The 18716-nt window shown below is 49.6% G+C and overlaps 8 protein-coding genes across 8 annotated transcripts; 6 read left to right on the top strand and 2 right to left on the bottom strand.

The window, feature by feature from the left end:
* Positions 1–968: 968 nt before the first annotated feature.
* Positions 969–2849, top strand: FSUBG_13853 (uncharacterized protein; the record flags this gene model as incomplete). The annotated part of the gene is made up of 1 exon (XM_036678787.1): positions 969–2849. One exon carries the CDS (start codon positions 969–971, stop codon positions 2847–2849), a length of 1881 nt encoding a protein of 626 aa, XP_036530691.1.
* A 671-nt stretch (positions 2850–3520) lies between these two features.
* FSUBG_13852 (arv1-like family) lies at positions 3521–4549 on the top strand (the record flags this gene model as incomplete). The annotated part of the gene is made up of 3 exons (XM_036678786.1): positions 3521–3709; positions 3758–3811; positions 3875–4549. 3 exons carry the CDS (start codon positions 3521–3523, stop codon positions 4547–4549), a joined length of 918 nt encoding a protein of 305 aa, XP_036530690.1.
* Positions 4550–4779: 230 nt separating this feature from the next.
* Positions 4780–6528, bottom strand: FSUBG_13851 (gamma hydroxybutyrate dehydrogenase; the record flags this gene model as incomplete). The annotated part of the gene is made up of 3 exons (XM_036678785.1): positions 4780–5068; positions 5569–6428; positions 6484–6528. The coding sequence occupies 3 exons, from the start codon at positions 6526–6528 to the stop codon at positions 4780–4782; spliced, it is 1194 nt and encodes a 397-aa protein (XP_036530689.1).
* A 343-nt stretch (positions 6529–6871) lies between these two features.
* On the bottom strand, positions 6872–8224 carry FSUBG_13850 (uncharacterized protein; the record flags this gene model as incomplete). The annotated part of the gene is made up of 1 exon (XM_036678784.1): positions 6872–8224. One exon carries the CDS (start codon positions 8222–8224, stop codon positions 6872–6874), a length of 1353 nt encoding a protein of 450 aa, XP_036530688.1.
* Positions 8225–9618: 1394 nt separating this feature from the next.
* On the top strand, positions 9619–11658 carry FSUBG_13849 (amino-acid n-acetyltransferase; the record flags this gene model as incomplete). The annotated part of the gene is made up of 2 exons (XM_036678782.1): positions 9619–9852; positions 9910–11658. The coding sequence occupies 2 exons, from the start codon at positions 9619–9621 to the stop codon at positions 11656–11658; spliced, it is 1983 nt and encodes a 660-aa protein (XP_036530687.1).
* A 691-nt stretch (positions 11659–12349) lies between these two features.
* Positions 12350–13677, top strand: FSUBG_13848 (BAR domain protein; the record flags this gene model as incomplete). Its single annotated transcript, XM_036678781.1, has 6 exons — positions 12350–12393; positions 12452–12575; positions 12635–12717; positions 12789–13389; positions 13446–13577; positions 13642–13677. 6 exons carry the CDS (start codon positions 12350–12352, stop codon positions 13675–13677), a joined length of 1020 nt encoding a protein of 339 aa, XP_036530686.1.
* Positions 13678–14280: 603 nt separating this feature from the next.
* FSUBG_13847 (NADH-ubiquinone oxidoreductase) lies at positions 14281–15102 on the top strand (the record flags this gene model as incomplete). The annotated part of the gene is made up of 3 exons (XM_036678780.1): positions 14281–14822; positions 14863–14988; positions 15042–15102. 3 exons carry the CDS (start codon positions 14281–14283, stop codon positions 15100–15102), a joined length of 729 nt encoding a protein of 242 aa, XP_036530685.1.
* A 511-nt stretch (positions 15103–15613) lies between these two features.
* Positions 15614–16726, top strand: FSUBG_13846 (uncharacterized protein; the record flags this gene model as incomplete). Its single annotated transcript, XM_036678779.1, has 1 exon — positions 15614–16726. One exon carries the CDS (start codon positions 15614–15616, stop codon positions 16724–16726), a length of 1113 nt encoding a protein of 370 aa, XP_036530684.1.
* Between the last annotated feature and the right edge of the window lie 1990 nt (positions 16727–18716).

Here is an 18716-nt window from a genome sequence, read left to right as displayed (position 1 = left end):
ATATTAGCTATAAAGATATTTAACTTTTTAATATAAAATACTAAAATTAGAATTAAATTAATATCTTAACAGCTTTATAAAGTAATATTATTTAATTAAGGAGGTTAGTAGTGACCCTGCAATTATTAAAACTTTTGCATATAACTGTACTACCACCTACGGAGTATATATAACTAAGTTAGGCCCCGGCTACGCAGCTATAGCGAGTGCAATTGGAAAGGTTCTTTGGTTATGCATGCATGCTAAAATTATCTGATTAGGCCACAACATGTCGTCTTGAGCAACAAGTCCCAGGATTAAAATCAGTCAGTGAGAAAGCTTGTCTTGAAAGATTGGAATGACGAGCTGGAACTGGAATTGATCGAGTCAATGCCGCTTGCATCACTTCGGTCCAGGCCGTGCAAAGCCCGTGAAGGTCCGGTCTCCATGGTACTCGGTCTGTAATTGAGTGCCACCATAGCCCCATTACTTAAGGTACTCCCTATCTAGCATTAGCTACGGAGTACACCTCAACAAGTTAACTGTCCATGTAGGCTTCGGTGGGCCAGGAGCCAGCAACCTTGTCTTCAGTTAGAACGACCACCTCAATCATATCCCACGACGACGCATAATCCATACCACGACCGCTGAGATACATTCTCCCTCACGATCGCCAGCCAAATAGCAGGGCATGAATACGTTCATTATTCAAACACCAAGAGAATTGGCTCCGTTCGATCTTACTCATCGTCTCCGCTAGCAATCGGGGATCCCTGGAAGGACCCTCCATTAACCTTAGTTATCCCATTTCCGCCTCGTTATCTCGCCTCCTCGACCCTCAGCATCTCCTTGATACGTCGCCCTCTTTCGACTGAATGACTGCGAATACGACTCTGGTAGCTGTGCCATAAGTGCCGCGCACTGATGCAAAAGCTGCACCCGCATAGCACAATCCGAGAGCATCTATCGTCGCCGAGTTGGCGACTATCATGACCGAACCGAGACGCTCTGTGCGGCCCTCGCCGCATCGGTCCTCATCAGCCCTGGCACCCGCCAGCACATCGGATTCTGCCTCTATTCGCCCACGAAACCGGCGCCTTGCTAGCGCCCTCGACGACGATAGTGATGCCGTGATCTCCCGAGAAGCCAGCCGCTCCCGCCGCGGCCGAAACCTCAATGTCCACGATATCGCTGCTTCTCCATCTCCTGCGCGGAGCTACGGCCTTTTGACAGCTTTAAGCCCTGCCAACAGCCGCTCCGCGAGTCCTCTGCCTTCAGAACGAGGTGGTACCCCTCATCGCACGAATAGCGCAGCGAATTTGAGCAACTTCTTCAACGACTCGCTAACGCAAAGCTGGGCTTCCATCCAGGGCTTCACCTCCTCTCTCCTATCAGGTGACAATGGCGCAGCGAGGAGGTCCCAGTCCCACAATCGAGCGGGCTCTCGACCTGGGACCTGGGGCAGGGACTTCTCTGGCAGTGGTAGTATGAAGAAGACAGGTGGTGCTTGGGGCCCAGCTCCTCCCCAGGAACCAAACCTGAATGATGTGGGCGCTGGCTCGCTGACAGAGCGGGAAACGGCTCTGAAGGCTGCGAGAAGGGCCATGGTGCTGGAGAGCCATGATGGTATCAACGGTGGACTGGATGTCAGTGGAAATCATAAACGCCGTAATTCCGACGAATCGACTCCCGAACAAACCCAGGCTCAAGAGTATCTGGTCTACATTCACAAGGTTGAGCCCAGTGATACATATGCAGGCATAATCTTGAAATACCAGTGTCGAGAGGATGCTTTCAGGAAGGCCAATGGACTCTGGACACGAGATAGCATCCAGGTGCGCAAATGGCTGACAATTCCTGTTGATGCCTGCGATGTGAGAGGACGGCCATGCGATCCACCCTCGTGGCACAACGCCCATAGTGTTGACTTACTTGCGCCAACACCTGCAGCGGAAGAGAACTCATCGGCCGTTCATGATGACTTCTTTAGCCGGCCAATTAATGGAATGCCGTCAGCGACACAACCTTCTGAAGAAGAAGAAAGACCGTGGACACATGTACGTTGGGTGAAAATTGACTCAGTTCCCCAACCAGTCGAGGTTGCACGGGTTGCGAGGAACGCGATGGGTTACTTCCCGCCTCGACGAAAGAAGAGCATTAGGACTGTTTCGACATTTTCGACGCCACGGCAGAGCCTTGATCTATACAGTAACCCCCCTGGATCTACAGGCACTTCGTCTCGTCGCCAGAGCTCCCTCGGTCACCGACCCCAGCTTTCTGGCACCGTTGTGTCAAGTCCGGGACGAGGTGCGATCAGTGAAGGTGGCGAAACCTTGCCGGCCTGGATGCGTCGGCCTGGTGGTGTTGGCTCCATGGGTATGAGTACACGGGCTCCTGGTCCGGATAAGGATTATCTTACTACGTGGACCAAGAAGCACTTACCTGGACTCACCTTGGAAGGGATGCCCTCCATGTCTATTATGGGCTCAGAAACGGCCCATTTTGGTTTTAAATCAGGAGAATCATCGACCATAGTTGAGAACACATCAGGGGAGTGCCAGGAAATCGGCTCGACACAGCAGGGCAACGGACTGGACAAAGCGGCTGCGGCTGTAGAGACGTGGCTTAGGGGTGCCTTGTCGCGTAAGCCAAGTTCGCAACTGGATAGGATACGAGGAATGCCTGAAGGCAGCAGACCCGAACGAAACGGCGATCTAATAGAATTAACAGACACCGGCAGTGATGATGGACGTCCTTCCGGGGCACCAACCAGTCTAATGGAGTCGCTACAGATTAAGAGCAGTAGCCGAAGCGAAGGTGAGGGGGGTTTTCGAGGACGAATGGTGGCAAAGGGTGATAAAGACGATTGAGAAGCCACAGAGCTTGAGCTCGATGTATCCATCGCTGAGAATCATGTAGAAATGGCTGGGCAGGGACAAGTGGGCGTTGTTTGTTGGCGGACTGCATGTTGGAACTAGTCTTGAGCTGCGAGGCGTTGGGAGGCATTCGCAATTCTTCAGGATACTTGGTGCTGCATGCGTTATAACAAATTTGAAGAACTTGGGGTGTTTCTAAAACTATGATGGGGTTTAGGACTGAACATATCATATACATCTAGACACACTTAGATTGATCTCGAACTCATGATCAATCACAGGTAGCAATAACATTGCATAATTCATAAATAAAATGCTAGTTGTTTATAAATAAATCAAGCAATCAGTGAGCACCTGCTTGCAGGTAGGTACATAGGTACTATAGGTAGTATTCAATGATTTTCCATATTCATGAATACTGGTAGGTATGAAATCAGGGGGTGGCATTTGTCCCAAGTTAGCGCCTTTATCTCCGCTTCATTCCCGGCGACCTGTCAATTTCGTGGCTCGCACCGCCGTAGTATGTACTTTAAACACCACGACTCGGCTCGCTACTGTTCATAACCGTCCGGGCCATGATATGGTGTTAGCCAGACGACATCCAGCTACAGAGTGCATTACAAATTAATCGTCATTCCTTATAAGAGGTCTAGTAACGCGGCAACATGCCAATCTGCATCGAATGCAGGCACCCTGTCAAGACGCTCTGGACTGCGTATTCTGGCGCAGGGGACAAGGCCAGCGGACACAATATCCGACTCACTGTGTGTCGTAACTGTGGCCGCTTCTGCGACAAGTATGTCGAACATGACTTTGTCGTGCTTTTTATCGATTTAGTCCTGATCAAACCTCAGGTGAGCCTTAACTGCGTGTTTTGATTTCTCATGTCCTGACGGGTGTAGGTCTATCGACATTTACTATACAATACCTTGATGCGAGATGATGATCGCTTAGATGTAAGTTATGAATACAGAGCACGGCATATGTATGTAATATGTACCTTACTGATGACTTCTTAGCCTTCTGTTATCCGTCTAGGCACTCTTCTTCTTCTCTTTGATGTGTACCTGACATGGGCACGATTGGAGAAGCAGATGGTGCCTGATGCCATCCCAGGCGCAAGTAACTTGGGTAAACTTTCACAGCAACCCATTGTACTTCAATATCTCTTCTTCCGTAAGATGGTTCCCAAGCCAGCTCTCATCATAAATAAACTAACTCTTGCCCAAGTCATCTTTTGCGCGCTCTCGACAGCAGCTTTCCATGTGAGCATACGCTTCCTCACATCATCTACTTTCTCTCCCCTCAACCTTCTTGGCATTCTTCCTCAGTACACAAGGCCCAATTCAGTGTCTACAGCTCTCCTAGTATCATCCTCCACGAAGCTATTCCCCATCCTGATGGTGATATGGGACTATGACGTTCCCGCCTCAGCTCGATCACTTGGCTGGGCCGTCGTGGCCAACAATGTTGAGGCGCTACGCATTCTTCTTGATTGCAACTATGCCATAGCATGTCTACTCGCTATCGCAGGGGCAGCTTCACGCTGGGTGGTCGGCCGGGCTGTTTTGCTCGCTGCTGGCCTTGCCGACGTTGACTCGATAGGTGAAAGTGGCGTGGCAGCAGACGGCAAAGCTCTATGGGCGTTATTGATGTATGCGAAGGAATGGGCAGGCCGCCTTGCTGTTGGGTAGACATTTATCACTGAAGCCAAGTAATCATACGGGAATTGTCCAAAGCAAAATGATGGTCTGCAAAGTGCGCGTCTTTGGCTTGGTATAACAGGCGTTCCAACTCCATACGTAATAAAAAAAACAATACCAGTTCAAGTGTCAAAAGTCCAACAATGTAAAATTACAACCGTACCATCACAACAGCCCTCGGCATCTCTCCCTCTTGCTTGGCGTGTATTATAGATGAATATCTAGTGGAGGTGCTCTTCTCGGATACCGCTTTTTCTCGGCGCAATAAGAGGGTGAAGCTGGGCGAGGAACGTAATCGCCCACATAAGGTAGCAGCTCACGATGGCCAAGATAGCAGAGGATCGCCAGAGTCTGGAGGAGAAAAGGTCAGCTGTGTTATCACAAGCGGCCTGTGACAAATCGCATCGACGGGATGGTTGGACTGACACTTGGTTTTCGCCCTTGGGAGCAAGGAACCACGATGCCACGCACAGGGCGGCAATGACAACGAGGCCGATGAAGACGGCATATCTGCGCTCTGGTTAGACCTTACACGCGTCGCTTAAAGGGGAGGGAATGCGTCGCTGTGTACCCTTGAGCCATGATTGAGGTTATGCTTCGAGTCTGGTCCTGCCGGCAGGAGAATATCGATCGGGGAAAGCGTGCGATTAACGAGGTTGGGTTGAGTTCGGGATACAGGAGCTTGCTTGAAGGTTGGTGTATTCGATGATTGAGAGCTTGTTAGCTGGATTGGTTGCATCACACAATAGCAAGGTCCAGGCTGAGTCAGCGGGTGCGCCAAGTTGACTACCCTATACCTCGTCGTTCGACTTGAAATCTTATACTGACTGATTAAATATACCTTCATAAAGTAAATAGTATCAAACCGACGCATATATGCTGTTACCAAGTGCACGCGGATAAATAGTTGAGAGTATTTATATATACAATGCTTTCTTGACAGGTTGTCGGCAATTAAAGCTTTACATAGGTATGCTTATATGTAAGCCATCTATGCATCATTTTTGTACTTGAGACCAGATTCCTTTCGAATAGCCCCGTATATTCCAGCCATGTCTGCAGACGAGCCCACGTGTTCATAAGCCATTGCCAAATGCGCGTCAGCAGCCTCAACATTTCGAAGTCTTACACCAACAGATTCAGCCAAGCTCATAGCATGTCGAGCATCCTTTCGGGCGAGCTCAACTGCAAAAAGAGGCTCATCACGGTTATAGTAGTCGCCTGTGAGCATACGCTGGCTATAGGCAGTGTAAGGCCCACCGAAGATTGAGTCGACGATCTGATGAATGGCTTCAGTGCCCAGACCTGTCTTTTCGGCCACAACGTGCGCCTCAGCGAGCTGCTCGGCCATGTTCAGGATAAATGTGTTTCCAAGGACCTTCAGGGTCAAGGCTTTGCTGTAGGGCTTATCCGAGAGATCAATCTCCTTGCTGGAAGTTACGCCCTTGAACCACGGCTTTGCCCTTGCAACACTGGCTGCAGGTCCAGCAAGAACACCAACGAGCTGACCAGCCTCAGCCATTTGAGGAGCACCGAATACAGGAGCAGCGACGAACTCGGCTCCTTTGGCTACAACATCCTTTGCAATGGCCTCGGTGGTGTCTGGGTGGATGGTTGAGCTCTCGATGAATAGCTTACCGTTGACGTTTTCCTCAAGCATCGCCCTGAAGGTTTCTTGAACGGCTTCGTCGTTGGCAATGCAGGAGAAGATGATGTCGGCTCTCGAGACGCCGTCGGCAAGGGACTCAACGACTTCAGTCTTGCCGACCGGAAACTTGGCACTGAAGTCAGTGGCCCGCTGAGATGAACGGTTGTACAAGAGAAGGGGGCCATCCAAGTTGCCCTTCTCAACGATGTTCTTGCTCATTCCCTGTCACAATTTAGTTTCATTTCTTCGTTTTCTAAAACAGCGAGATGAGTCTTACCCTCCCCATGTTTCCGAGTCCAATCCATAGTAGTGTGGGAGCCATCGTGTTGAGCTAGGTCGTGGTGAATAGTCTAGGACGCCAGAGCTGCTGCTCAGTATGCTCCGATTATTTAGACATGCAACAATGTAGAAGAACAAGCCAGAAATAAATAGTTTTTTATCTGCTTATAAATTATGCGAACTAAGAGAACCAACAAGTCTGAGGGAATAATGAATGATGTGGAGTTTGGTTCCATTGCGAGGAAATGCAGTTGGGTGGAGGTGTAAGCTGTATGGGGTATAGATACCCAGCATCCGTCAGTGTCATACAAACACAAAAGAAGTAAACATAATGACATATATAGTTGATTCAGGTTTCAAAGGAATTTAATTGCTTCGAAAAAACTTCACTGATTCAAAAGATTCCCTTGTCTTCTCTGGAACATGCCTATTCTTCCGATATTAGGCTGAGAGAATCCGACGCTGAAGCTCTTCAACTCAGATGTCTCCACTGGTGCCACGACAACACCGTGATTGTTGTTCGCGGAACTGAGGTATTCTCTCGCTGCAAACGTTGCCCACTCTTCAGCGCTCAGAGGGAGTGCCTCCAGCTCAGATGGGGACCGGAATAGACGGATTGAGGTTATGCACCATGCAACAAATGCCATGATACCAAGACCTGCCACAGCGAGGAAGATGACCACCATAACTGTCGGGACGTACGCCGCTCTCGCAAGACATCCCTGGGTCTTGTCTTGGCCTACTCCTGGCTCAGCAAGAAGGTAGTTGTTTCCACCGGATATCATAGTCATGGTATTCAATAGTATTGCCAGTGCATCTTGTACGTCCTGGATGGCGGAGGTGTTGAAACCATTGTACATCAAACCTTGAAAAGTTGGAGCCCATTCTTTCAGAGCTGTTCCAGATGCCATGCCTTTAATGGTCCGCTCTGCACCTGATGCTGAGACGGAGCAAGTTAGTGGAGTGAGCTGGATATCATCCTCTGACTTGTATGTTGTTTCGACGGCTGCTTTAACAGACCACAAAGACCCGTCGTTGTCAAGAGTTGCAGACGTGCTCCAGATAACGAGATGGTTAACGAATCCGGAGGACCACTGGGTTTGTTCGACGTAGCCATTGTCGTATATCAGTCCTTTCTGATTCATGTCTTGAGCGATATCCGAAGAGTTCGTTCCAGATGGCCAGCTCTGTGGTGTCTGGTCGTTAACGATGTTGCAGTTCCAAGATCCGAGAACGTCTCTCTTCTCTGGACAGAAGCTTGAATCGGTATTTAGCTTCTTGTAGATACCATAAGGACATGAATTATTGACAGCCAATAGCTGTGCATTCTGCACAACTTGAAAAGGTCGTCCATTGAATGGCGGCATGGGAAGATTTGTACCATCATCAAAGACAAGGCCCTGGCCGAATGAGCAGCGTGATTGGATCAAGTGGTTGACAACGAGGTAGGAAGTGAGAAGATCGGCAGCTTTCCCTAGGACAAACAAGAAGAGTAAGAAGGAGAAGCCAAATGCACCGCTAGGAAGAGCTCGGAGTTTTAGGGGAGCAAGTAAAAGGTCCAGCCCATCGAGAGAGTTGAGTGCTCGCGGGGCCAGGATGCTATCTCCACCTAATATGCGAAGCTTGTTGCATCCGTGAAGAACCCTGCGCACAAAGAAGCCTGTCAGGGCAAGGGCAACGAGGAAGTATACACGAAGAACCACTCGGACCTCAGCCGTGGTTATCGAAGTAATAATCATGATGTACCGTTTGCAGAACGAGATAATTTGCATAGTTCGATGCAACAAAGCAAACATATCCAAACGAGAATAACATTCCCATATATATTTCCCTCTTTCTCCCTCAGTCAGCCTTATCTCATGACTGAGCCGGGGTCTCGCCCTGGACCCTTGAAAACATGGCGTTGAAAATCGCCTCTGACTTGCTGTTCAGCTAGGGCGGTGGTGGTAGACATTGCAGCCTTTGCCAAAGCAACCATCATATCGTTTTCTTGCCATCCTCATCCACTCATCAACTAACAACTGCCTGTATTATTATATTGGCCAGTGCTCTAGCAACAGGGTTGACTTTATGCATATCTGGAGTGAAAAACCTCGTAGTCGTGTCGATTCTTAAAGCAATATATAACCATCAAATAGCCTGTTGTAGTCAAAGGATTGCAAGTCTTGCAGGTAGGGAAGGTCTCGAGTTGAACCGGAAATATCGGCTCTTGTTCAGACTATTGAAATGCTATCAGTTCGCGCTAATGGCAGACCGTCCAATATTGTGGCTTTAGTACATAGTACGCTGAAAGCTGAAACTCGGCATCAAAACGCCGTTTATTCCCTTTGCGAATGAAACATGAGTTTTAATAGGTTCAATATCAGCCTCTGCCGTATGATGCCGCGAGGTAGGGCCACATCTACATGTGACAGGGTGAGATATATTTCCAGGCCGTAGAGCATGATTGACATATATATATTTGGCGAGCTTTTTTGCATGCGGTGGTGTTAGGGTGTCTTTTGTCAAGAACACTCTTCCCTTTCAGACCGAAGCAGGCACTAGCCTCGTTGGTAGAATAGAACAATGTAATCGTAAAAATGAGGCAACATAAGAGGCAACCTCTGTTTTAATACTCATTACTACTACCTACCTAGGGACCTAGATACTATTGTGTGTACCTTAGGTACTAACTTATAGTTAGGTACCTTATAGGTCCAAGTCTTCAGTCTCTTTCATTGTCACATGGAATGACATCGTCATCTTGAGCGACATCGGCATGGAATCTGGGGCTTATCTGCTTATCGTCCTCATGCCGCCAGCCAAAAAAAAAGTCGTTATACCTCCACTACCCGGGCATCTGATAACTTAAGTGCCGGTTCCATTCGTCTCGTTGAATTTTGACTCACGAGAAAGCAGAGCATTGTCACGACTACTCTCTTGCATCTTTTCCCCATTTAGGGTCCCCTGCCCAGCAATGCTCTGCAGCTAACATTGAGCTTTCTCCCCCTACGGCCGCACATATTGTATTAGATCGCAGGTCATTCGGGGGAGGTGTTTGTTTTAAGACAAAGACTCATTCCAAGTTCTTTTATTACCTTATTCTATACCGGCCTGCCGAGAGCCAGGCACGAAGACATCACTGCCGGACATCATGAGCTGGCCCCGCGTATTGAAACAGGCACCTCGATGTGGCCACTGTGCAACATCTACAGACTCACGCTTCATAACATCTTCACATAGCATTGCGACACCGGTTCGATCCCGATATCGCAGCTTTGCTTCACAATCCGGCAACAACATCTCTTTGCCATGTCTCGGCAAAAGTGCCACTCGTCGCATGTCGGCAGCTTCTACAGCACTTGCCAAGAAAAAGGCCATTGACAGAGTATGCCATCTAAAACTTAGTACTAATCCACTGCGCGACTGATCTAATTATTGCCAGGACTTCATTGTCTCCGTCTTGGAGGTGTCGGCTACCAAACGAGATGCCAAAGGATATCTTCAGAAGTACACCGGCAAGAATCCAAAGTCTCTCACTGATGCACCTCTGTTTGTCCAGGGTGATCCGCAGCCGGAAACGGAACCGCTGGACATGGCGCCTCCGCATGTTGCTATTATGAAGCTTCGTGTCCCACAAGAGATCGATGCCACAACTCTAGCGGGAGTAGCAAATACCCTCTCTCAGTTGCGCAAGCTCGGGCTCTTGAGCGTCGTGGTCATTGACTGTGGCATTGATGAATCTCGCATGACTTTCCAAGACCAGGCTTTCCGCCTCTGTGAAGCCATCGACAGCTTCGGAGAACATGGCGCTCGTGTGGTGGAGCATGCGTTTGTGTGCTCGGAACCCGTTGGACAGAAGGGCAAATCACAGACGACTGACATCCGACTTGACGATCCCGCCTTTATCAATCACATCCTGCACCACCGCATGATGCCGGTTATCCCTTCTGTGGTCAGCCGCGATGAAACCCGTCCGCCCCAGCCTGCCGACTCGAATCAAATCCTGCTAGCTCTAACTAAGCACTTTGCAGGCGTGCAATCCAATACCACTGACACATCTGCTGAGACCGATGCCGCCCCCCCAAAACCCATTGCTCTCGTAGAGAGAATCATTCTTCTTGATCCACTCGGGGCAACACCAATGACGGGCCGGCCTGGTGCATCCCATCGGTTCATTAACTTGGAACAAGAATATGAACCGATTCTTAAAGAACTCATGGGCCCTGATGGATCCCCCCTAGCATACGACAAGGACCTCCGCGCCTCGATCACTGCACATGCCGCGAATTTGGCCCTTGCTAAAGATGCCTTGGCGATGCTACCACATACTTCATCTGCTCTCATTACTACACCTGATGCTGCGGCCAATCTTATGAAAACGTCATTTGAGCCCAACGAAGCTATTGGGTCTGATTCTCTCTTTGGAATCGGCGGTATAGTAACAACTCGGAGGAAGAAAAACCCACTACTGCACAACCTTCTCACAGACAAGCCCGTCTTCTCGTCGTCCCTCCCGATGGCGCGCGCACCAACGAATTCCGGTAGGGAACCCACGGTGAGGGCATCGGGAGGCTCGACTCTACTCAAAAAGGGTATGCCTCTTCGAGTCTTCCCCCACCCTCGGGAGAATCCATGGGTTCCGCCCAAGCCTGGAAGTCCGAGACTCCGCTTGACCGATAAGTGCATCGACCTCCCTCGACTGGTCCATCTCATCGAGGACTCATTTGGCAGAAAATTGGATGTGGATGACTATCTCAATAGAGTCAACGAGAATCTGGCCGGAGTAATCATCGCTGGAGAATACGAAGGCGGTGCCATCTTGACGTGGGAGAAACCCGAAGGTTTGGACGACCAGACCGCGTATGAGCAAGGCCGTTACGTCCCGTATCTGGACAAATTCGCCGTCCTGAGGAAGAGCCAGGGCAGTGGTGGTTGCGCTGATATTGTTTTCAACGCCATGGTGCGAGGCTGTCTCCCCGATGGTGTATCGTGGAGAAGTCGGAAGGATAACCCGGTGAACAAATGGTATTTTGAGCGATCTTTGGGTACCAGTAAGTTGTTTGGGTGCAACTGGACTATGTTCTGGACAACACCCAATTTGGACAACCAAAGTCCTATGTTGCGAGATTATGAGTCGGTATGCAGGGGAGTCGAACCTTCCTGGGCTGACAACAAACACATTTTGGATTGATTGATGGGAGTATAGAGCTTTTATGCGATTCAAAGAGGAAGAGGCGGAACAAGTATTTCAATGAGCAATATTTACGGCGTCTAAAAGAACATCAGATCTATAATTTATCCCAATACAAATATCAATTGATCGACAGAGACCCTCTCACTTGTGGTTTTCTGCTTCAGATTTATTGTGTAAAACACTCTGCAAAAGGGACTTGTCAAGAGGCCTCGTCATCAAAGCGGCTTATCTTTGTACGGAGTACAGAGTAGGTAGAAAGCTATGGGTTTCTTGCGGTAGCGGCTGATCTGAGCTACCCTTAAGTTGTGGCTGATTATTAGGGAGTTTTGCATCGGTACCTTACTAGCTTACCTTGCTGTATCAGAAGAGCTAGGGCCACCTTCGAGATCTGCACTCGCCTAGGCGGGCCCAGCCTGTGAAGTGGTGAGCCTGTAAGCCCCTCGAGCCCCTGGAAGAGGGAAAAACTCAAGGCTCCAGTCAGCTACAGTATCTGGGCTGTGGGGTTTTCTCTTGTGACAGCGTTCCCATATCTCTAACCAGACTTACTAACCTTCGCCTTACCTTACCTACTTCTGCCTCAATCCACGCTGACGCAACATAACATCCCCTTTTCACTTCTCCAAATCTCCAATCAACCTCGCATCAACAAATCGATCGAATACTCAATTATCCCGGACAAGCCGACACAATGGATTTCGGAAACTTTGGAACTAACATTGGAAAGGGCCTCTCGTATGTGCTCCCCTGGAATTAACAAGATAGCACAGTTGCGCAATCTTGTTCCTCCAAGTGCTGGCCGTGATCGAACCTCGGGCTCACCATGTTCAAACAGCAACTTTGGGGCTTCTATCACCCCCTTTGCGTCGCGCACCTTGCAATACACCAAGGAGCAGTTCGGTCAAACTGAGGACAAGGTGGGTTGAGCCGTTTTGCACTCTATCGCGCAGCTGGTATTCTTACATGTGGCCTATAGACCCAACTCCCTCCTGACTACATCGACCTCGAGAAGCGCGTCGATGCCCTCAAGCAAGCTCACCAGAAGATGCTTGCTGTGACGTGAGTCCACCAGATATCTGCCTGCGCCATCACATGCCAGGGGTGTTGGTGATCTAACATGCTTTTTGTAGCTCCCAGTACTCTAACGAAGCCTACGACTACCCCCCTAATATCAAGGAGACTTTCCAGGATCTTGGTCGCACCGTCAGCGAAAAGGTCAGCCTCCTCTCGTCTGCTACCTCTCCCGCCGAAGCCCAGGCTGCCCTCGTCGCTCCTCCCGCCGCCAAGCCTCAACCTAAGACATTCAGCCATGCTGTCGCTCGTGCCAGTTTGGCTAGCAGCCAGCTCCTCCACCAGCACCACACCGGCGCCGGAGAGGACCCCCTCGCAACCGCCCTGGAGAAGTATGCGCTTGCTAGTGAGCGTGTTGGTGAGGCTCGTCTTGCCCAGGATGCCCAGATCCAAAGCCGTTTCCTCGCTGGTTGGAACACTACACTCAACACCAACTTGACTTTCGCTACCCGCGCCCGCAAGAATGTTGAGAACTCTCGCCTCTCTCTGGACGCCGTCAAGGCTCATGCCAAGGGTACCACTTTCAAGTTGGGTGGCCATGCCCATGGCGACCAGCCTCATGAGGAGCAAGAGTTGAGCCCTGAGGCTCAGGAGGAAATCGAGAAGGCCGAGGACGAGTTTGTCACTCAGACCGAGGAGGCCGTTGGCGTCATGAAGAATGTGAGTTCACTCACGAAACAGTTAATCATCCAGCATGATTGTATTGACCAAATCAGGTTCTTGACACACCTGAGCCCCTGCGCAACCTTGCCGAACTTGTCTCCGCCCAGATTGAGTACCACAAGAAGGCATACGAGATTCTTACCGAGCTCGCCCCCGTTATCGAGGGCCTCCAGTCTGAGCAAGAAGTGCGTCGTGCCTCTGGGTTTTGAGCATAGACACGTAGAAAGGGGCTGACATGTTGTGTTACAGGCCACTTACCGAAAGAGCCGCGAGGAGTCTTCCTAAGTTATTGATAAAGGGATGTGTGTTTTAACTATGTGTCGCTCAAACATACGGCATGCAAACGCCGAGTCGGACTTTATGTCCATGATATGAGTGAACGCAAACGCGTGCTGTGTTTCTTTTTCAATTTTCTTACGTCAAGATCCAAGTTATATGTCTGGAAGGTATAAGATATTGTCTTAATTCGGGTGTTGAGATATCGACCAACTCAAGATTCGAGGGCTTCTTTTTGTCTTCATCCTTGCAACGGACTTTATGAGTCTATTTGCTAGCTCCAAGATGTAGAGACTTGGTGATGTGGTGTGAATGGATTCAACGATATTAGACCTGCATGACCTCGATCAATAGCTGACATGCAACACTGCGACATGTTATCAATGTAAAATCTCGAGTTTTCCCTGACTGTGGTGGATACCTACCTACAACTACATATTCTATGACCTGGCAGTACCTCGTCGGCTTGAAGAGTCACGTGAGCACACACGTGCATTCTGAGACGTCAATGCTGGGGACGTTTAGTCTATAGTCCAATGAGGTCAATTCAAATTCCTCTGACCATTCCGTCAACTAAGTCACGACGAAGCAATTGCAATTGACCTCGCCAGGATGAGGCCAACAGCTCGTGTGTTTGCGCGTTACCTAGAAGCCGGTACTCCCACCGGTCTCACCGGTCTCTGGACTCATGCCACGCCCCGATCGACCCTCCTCTACCTGTACGGCACAACCCTCAGCAAGCTCCAGAGCATCCCCGAGACCTCCATGTACCGTCAATCCGTTGAGGCTGTCACCAAGCACCGTATGTCCCTCGTCGAGCAGATGATCCCCCCAGGTTACAGCGAGTGGGCGGCTCGCGCCAAGGAGCTCGTCAGCAAGAATTCCTCTCAGTTCCGAGTGGCCAGCGGCCGCGTTGACGGCAGCGAAGCTCATACTGTTAAGCTCGGCGACAAGGTCTTTGTGGTGGGCCGAAAGCACGAGGCGGGCGATATCCGAGTCGAGGAGTGGAATGGAGAGGAGGATGAGGGCCCTGAGTACGAGGGAATTCGAACACAAAAGGAGCGAGAGGACCAGGTTACCTGGGCAGAGCGCAAGCCTCTCGAGGATCATGAGAAGATTGAATGGGAGGATGAGCCTCAGATGACTGCCGACCAGTACGTTATCTCTGGACATTTATAACTAGAACTATGGCAGGCAGGCTAATTCGCACGACAGGGTCCACGAGCTCGAGCAGAAGATTGGAGCTGGTCTTATCGAGGAAGTTATTCAAGTCGCCGAGGGCGAGCTTAAGCTAGTTGAGACCATGGAGAACACCAAGGTGTAAGTTGCGACGATTATATCAGCAGTTTGGAATTCTTACTAATAGCTTATAGTTGGGAGGACCTCGAGGAGAAGCCCGTCCCTGGTCAGTGGACTTACTTTGACAGAACCTAAACAGAGCCAGCAGCGGAAGATGAAGCAATTGTAAAAGTAGAGGGGATTTTGTACATAGGATGATGATGCTGGGCTTTGTGATTGGGTCAATAGAAATGAACCTTCAAGCTTTACTGATGGACTGGGATGTGAAGTCATGACATGAACTACTAACGGTATTTTAACGTGCTTTGCCTTCACCAAGCCGAGGTGCATTCAGTTTTCTTCCTGCTTGTTCATGGTTAGGTAGGTATGAAGACAGTTGCGGCCAAAGTGTTTGTCTTTCTGCAATTCGAAGTAACGATATACCTAAGATACCTACATCGGTGGGGCCTTGTGCCTTAAATACTTAACTACCATACCTGCTAAGACTTTCAAGATCTGTCACATCAACCACCATCAACCTCAGCGTCACTCACAATTCCACCGCAAAATGGACTCCTCCTTACTGAATCCGCCATCATTCTCACAACAAATAAGATCAAACAAACGCAAACGGCCGGAAACAACACATGGCAATTTTCCAAGCTCAATGGCCCAAAGCTCCATCAACCCTCTCAGCCATTCTCCTGGTGTAGTTGCCCAGTTCTCTATCGCCGGCCTCTCAGAGACGGATGAGAATCCCTCACAGCGCACACGCGACTTTCCACATCGCGGTATCTCATCAAATGAAGCCTTTTCTATTGAAGCTGAGAGTGATGAAGACCCGGAAACGGAAGGAGACGAAGCAGCGCGCCCAAAGCCTAAGAAATCTCCAAGTCGTAAACGGGGTGGTCATTTTGATGTCCTCTTGCAGTCTATTCACTACTTTCTTGATCGAGGAGAGATAGTTAAGGCATCTCGTGCGTATGGCCTTATTCTGCACCTGCGTCCTTCTGGTCTCCCTATCGATATTCGACATCATGATCTCTGGGCCGTAGGTGCAGAAATTCTCATGCGTGAAGGTGAAGAGACTTCACAGCAAGACGAAGGCTCACATGATAATCAGCCAAATCCAACCAAGAGATGGGGCCGGGCTGCTAATATGAGCAAGGCCAAAGCCTATTTCGATGCCTTGATCCAGCAGCATCCCTACGACTACAAGACCCCAAAGGTTGTCTCGGCCTTGGATTTCTGGATTGCTCAATTTAGCTGCGAAATCTACAATACGCATACCGAACATATACTGGCCCTGGATCGGCTGGATAGCGAAATTGATGAAGATTCTCGCCGAGAGTCTTTCGGCAATGATGAAAGCACCGCAAGTGACGAAACAGACAGCGTTGAAGCGAGGAAACTTCACAAGAAGGACGAGCTGCGAGTCCAGGCATTATCCATCATGAAGGATATCACGAAGAGGATGGATGTACTGATGCAGGATATGCCTTACTCGAGGAATCAACATTATCTTCGATTACGCGCCATGGCCTCTTTTTACATGGCAGATCTAGTCCTTCCCATCAGCCCCATCTCGCAGTATCAGGCTGAAGCAGGGCAGAAAGCAAGACTAATGGAACAACAGAGTGCCAGAAATCAACTGGAGAGGATAATCACATATGGAGGCGAGTTGGACAAAGCTGCATGGGAAGCTTTGAGCCCTTCAGATGATGTCGAGGGAGATACTTCTATTCCATTATACTCAAGTCTACCGATTAGGGGTCTCTAGTCTTGTTGATGATCAACGCATCCTTCGGCTGTCATACTAACTTGTACCGGTTTGGATAGGGGCAGATGGGGGAGCGGACGGAGGGGCAGACACAGACACAGACACAGAGGCGGACGCGGAGGCAGATGCTCGTGATGTTGACCCTTTGTTGGCCCAGCGTTGGAGGATCAACGCCTGATTCGAGCTTCCCACCACGACACACCACTCTCCTCCGGGACTCCAAGCTGCCTGTCGACCCACGAAATTCGCAGATGAAGACTCCGTCTTATGTGCCTTCAATGGCTCATGGGGATCCTCTTGACTGTATCTCGACGCCCACGTCTCTAAGGTCTCTGCGTTATAATCACCAATCTCTTCGCTCAACCTGATTGCGTCTGCTCGGAAGGCGCTCGGAATGTCCTTGTCGGCCCCTCCGCTCCGGCCTTTATTAGAATCCGTCTTGGGGGGTCGACCCTTCACAAGCCGCATCCAACTTGGATGGGGGACTGGTTTACTTCTGTCCCTGTTGGGGTCCTTGAGCACTTCCATGAACTCTCGGTACGCTAGCAAACGTTCAAAATCCCAGAAGAAAACGTTCCCACCTGCATTGCAAAATGCTAAAACTGGATGCTGGTCCGGCACAAAATGAAGCTTGAAACGCATGAAGAACTGCGGGCCACAGTTAGGGGTATGGAACTGGAGGAGCATGGTATACTGAGAAGGGCACTGAGGAGACATTGTTGGAACAAACGCTGAACGAGTGAGACGGCTCGCCTCATCGTAATTGGTTGGAACGGTTGTCTGAGCTGTCGGTGCCATGCTCTGGGGAGGGGGAGGATTTGCAGAAGAGAAACCCTCTATTCTCCAGAGTGAGATAACATTGTCATGGCATGCCCTGGATAGGATATAGTCACCATAGAAGGCCACGCTATACCGTATTAGCATGCAGATCACCAGATATGAACACAGAGCCTACCAATCAATGATACCACTGTGGACTGCTGAGGTCGAAAAGTGAGGGTAATGGATACGGACAGGGGTTGTAATGGCCTCGGTGGGGAGATCTGGGAGCGTCCACTTTGATGAATTAGAAAAGTCCGCCTGAAGCTCGTTGAAGCATAGTTACCAGGTTGATAATCTGGTCATGTCCAGCAGACAGAATATACCGGCCAGTGTCATGGAAAGCCTATCAGCAATTGTCAGCATTCAGGAGGAAGACGATGATGAAATTAGTAAAAATCTCACCAAGCTCAGAAGATCCCATGAATGGCCCTCACCAGCAAGGATAACCAAGCAGGGCCGGTTTGCGTGAACTGTGTCAAGACTCCAGACACGAATACTCGTGTCACCAGAAGCGGAGGCGATAATAGACGGGTTTGAAGGCGAAGTTGCTAGATCATTGACATCCTGTTGCAAATGAGTTTCTGTGTCAAGGCGTGGCGAATTGGAGCTGATGAACTAACACCTCCATGGCCAGTCAGGCACTAGAAGCAAGCAAGAAAGAGTTAGCGACTGCCATTACACAGCATTTCCTTGGAATAGAGGATACCCTGTATAGTTTCCCGTTCACAACATCATAGATCTTGACTTTGGCATCGACTCCACCAATGCATAGGTAGGGGGCGCCTGTTACGGGATCTTTTGTCCAAGTACAACAGCATGCGGAAGCCTCCTCCTAGACAATGTTATCGAACCGCAATGGGCAGGTAGAGTACATCAAGCAATACCTACATCATCATCTCTGATCACCGAGAGGACCTCGCATGGGTTGTTGTCAGCTGTTTGAGATAGGGTGCAGATAACCACCTAGGCACGTGTGAGAACTCATTCCATCAGAGTTGAACAAGCTGAGGGCAGACTTACATGCTTTTTGCTGATAGCGGCAAAGACCGGTTGTGCATCAAGCGGCTGGTAAGGACAGAACTTGACATCGAAGAACTCTATGTTTTAGAAAAGATAGTTCTTCTGTTAGAAAAGACAGTGCATTGACTACTGAGTGTAATGGGGGAAG

The sequence above is a fragment of the Fusarium subglutinans genome (assembly GCF_013396075.1).
Source record: "Fusarium subglutinans strain NRRL 66333 chromosome Unknown NRRL66333_c0000408, whole genome shotgun sequence".
In the NCBI taxonomy this organism is placed as follows: Eukaryota; Fungi; Ascomycota; class Sordariomycetes; order Hypocreales; family Nectriaceae; genus Fusarium; species Fusarium subglutinans.
This window is presented reverse-complemented; position numbering and strand designations above follow the sequence as displayed.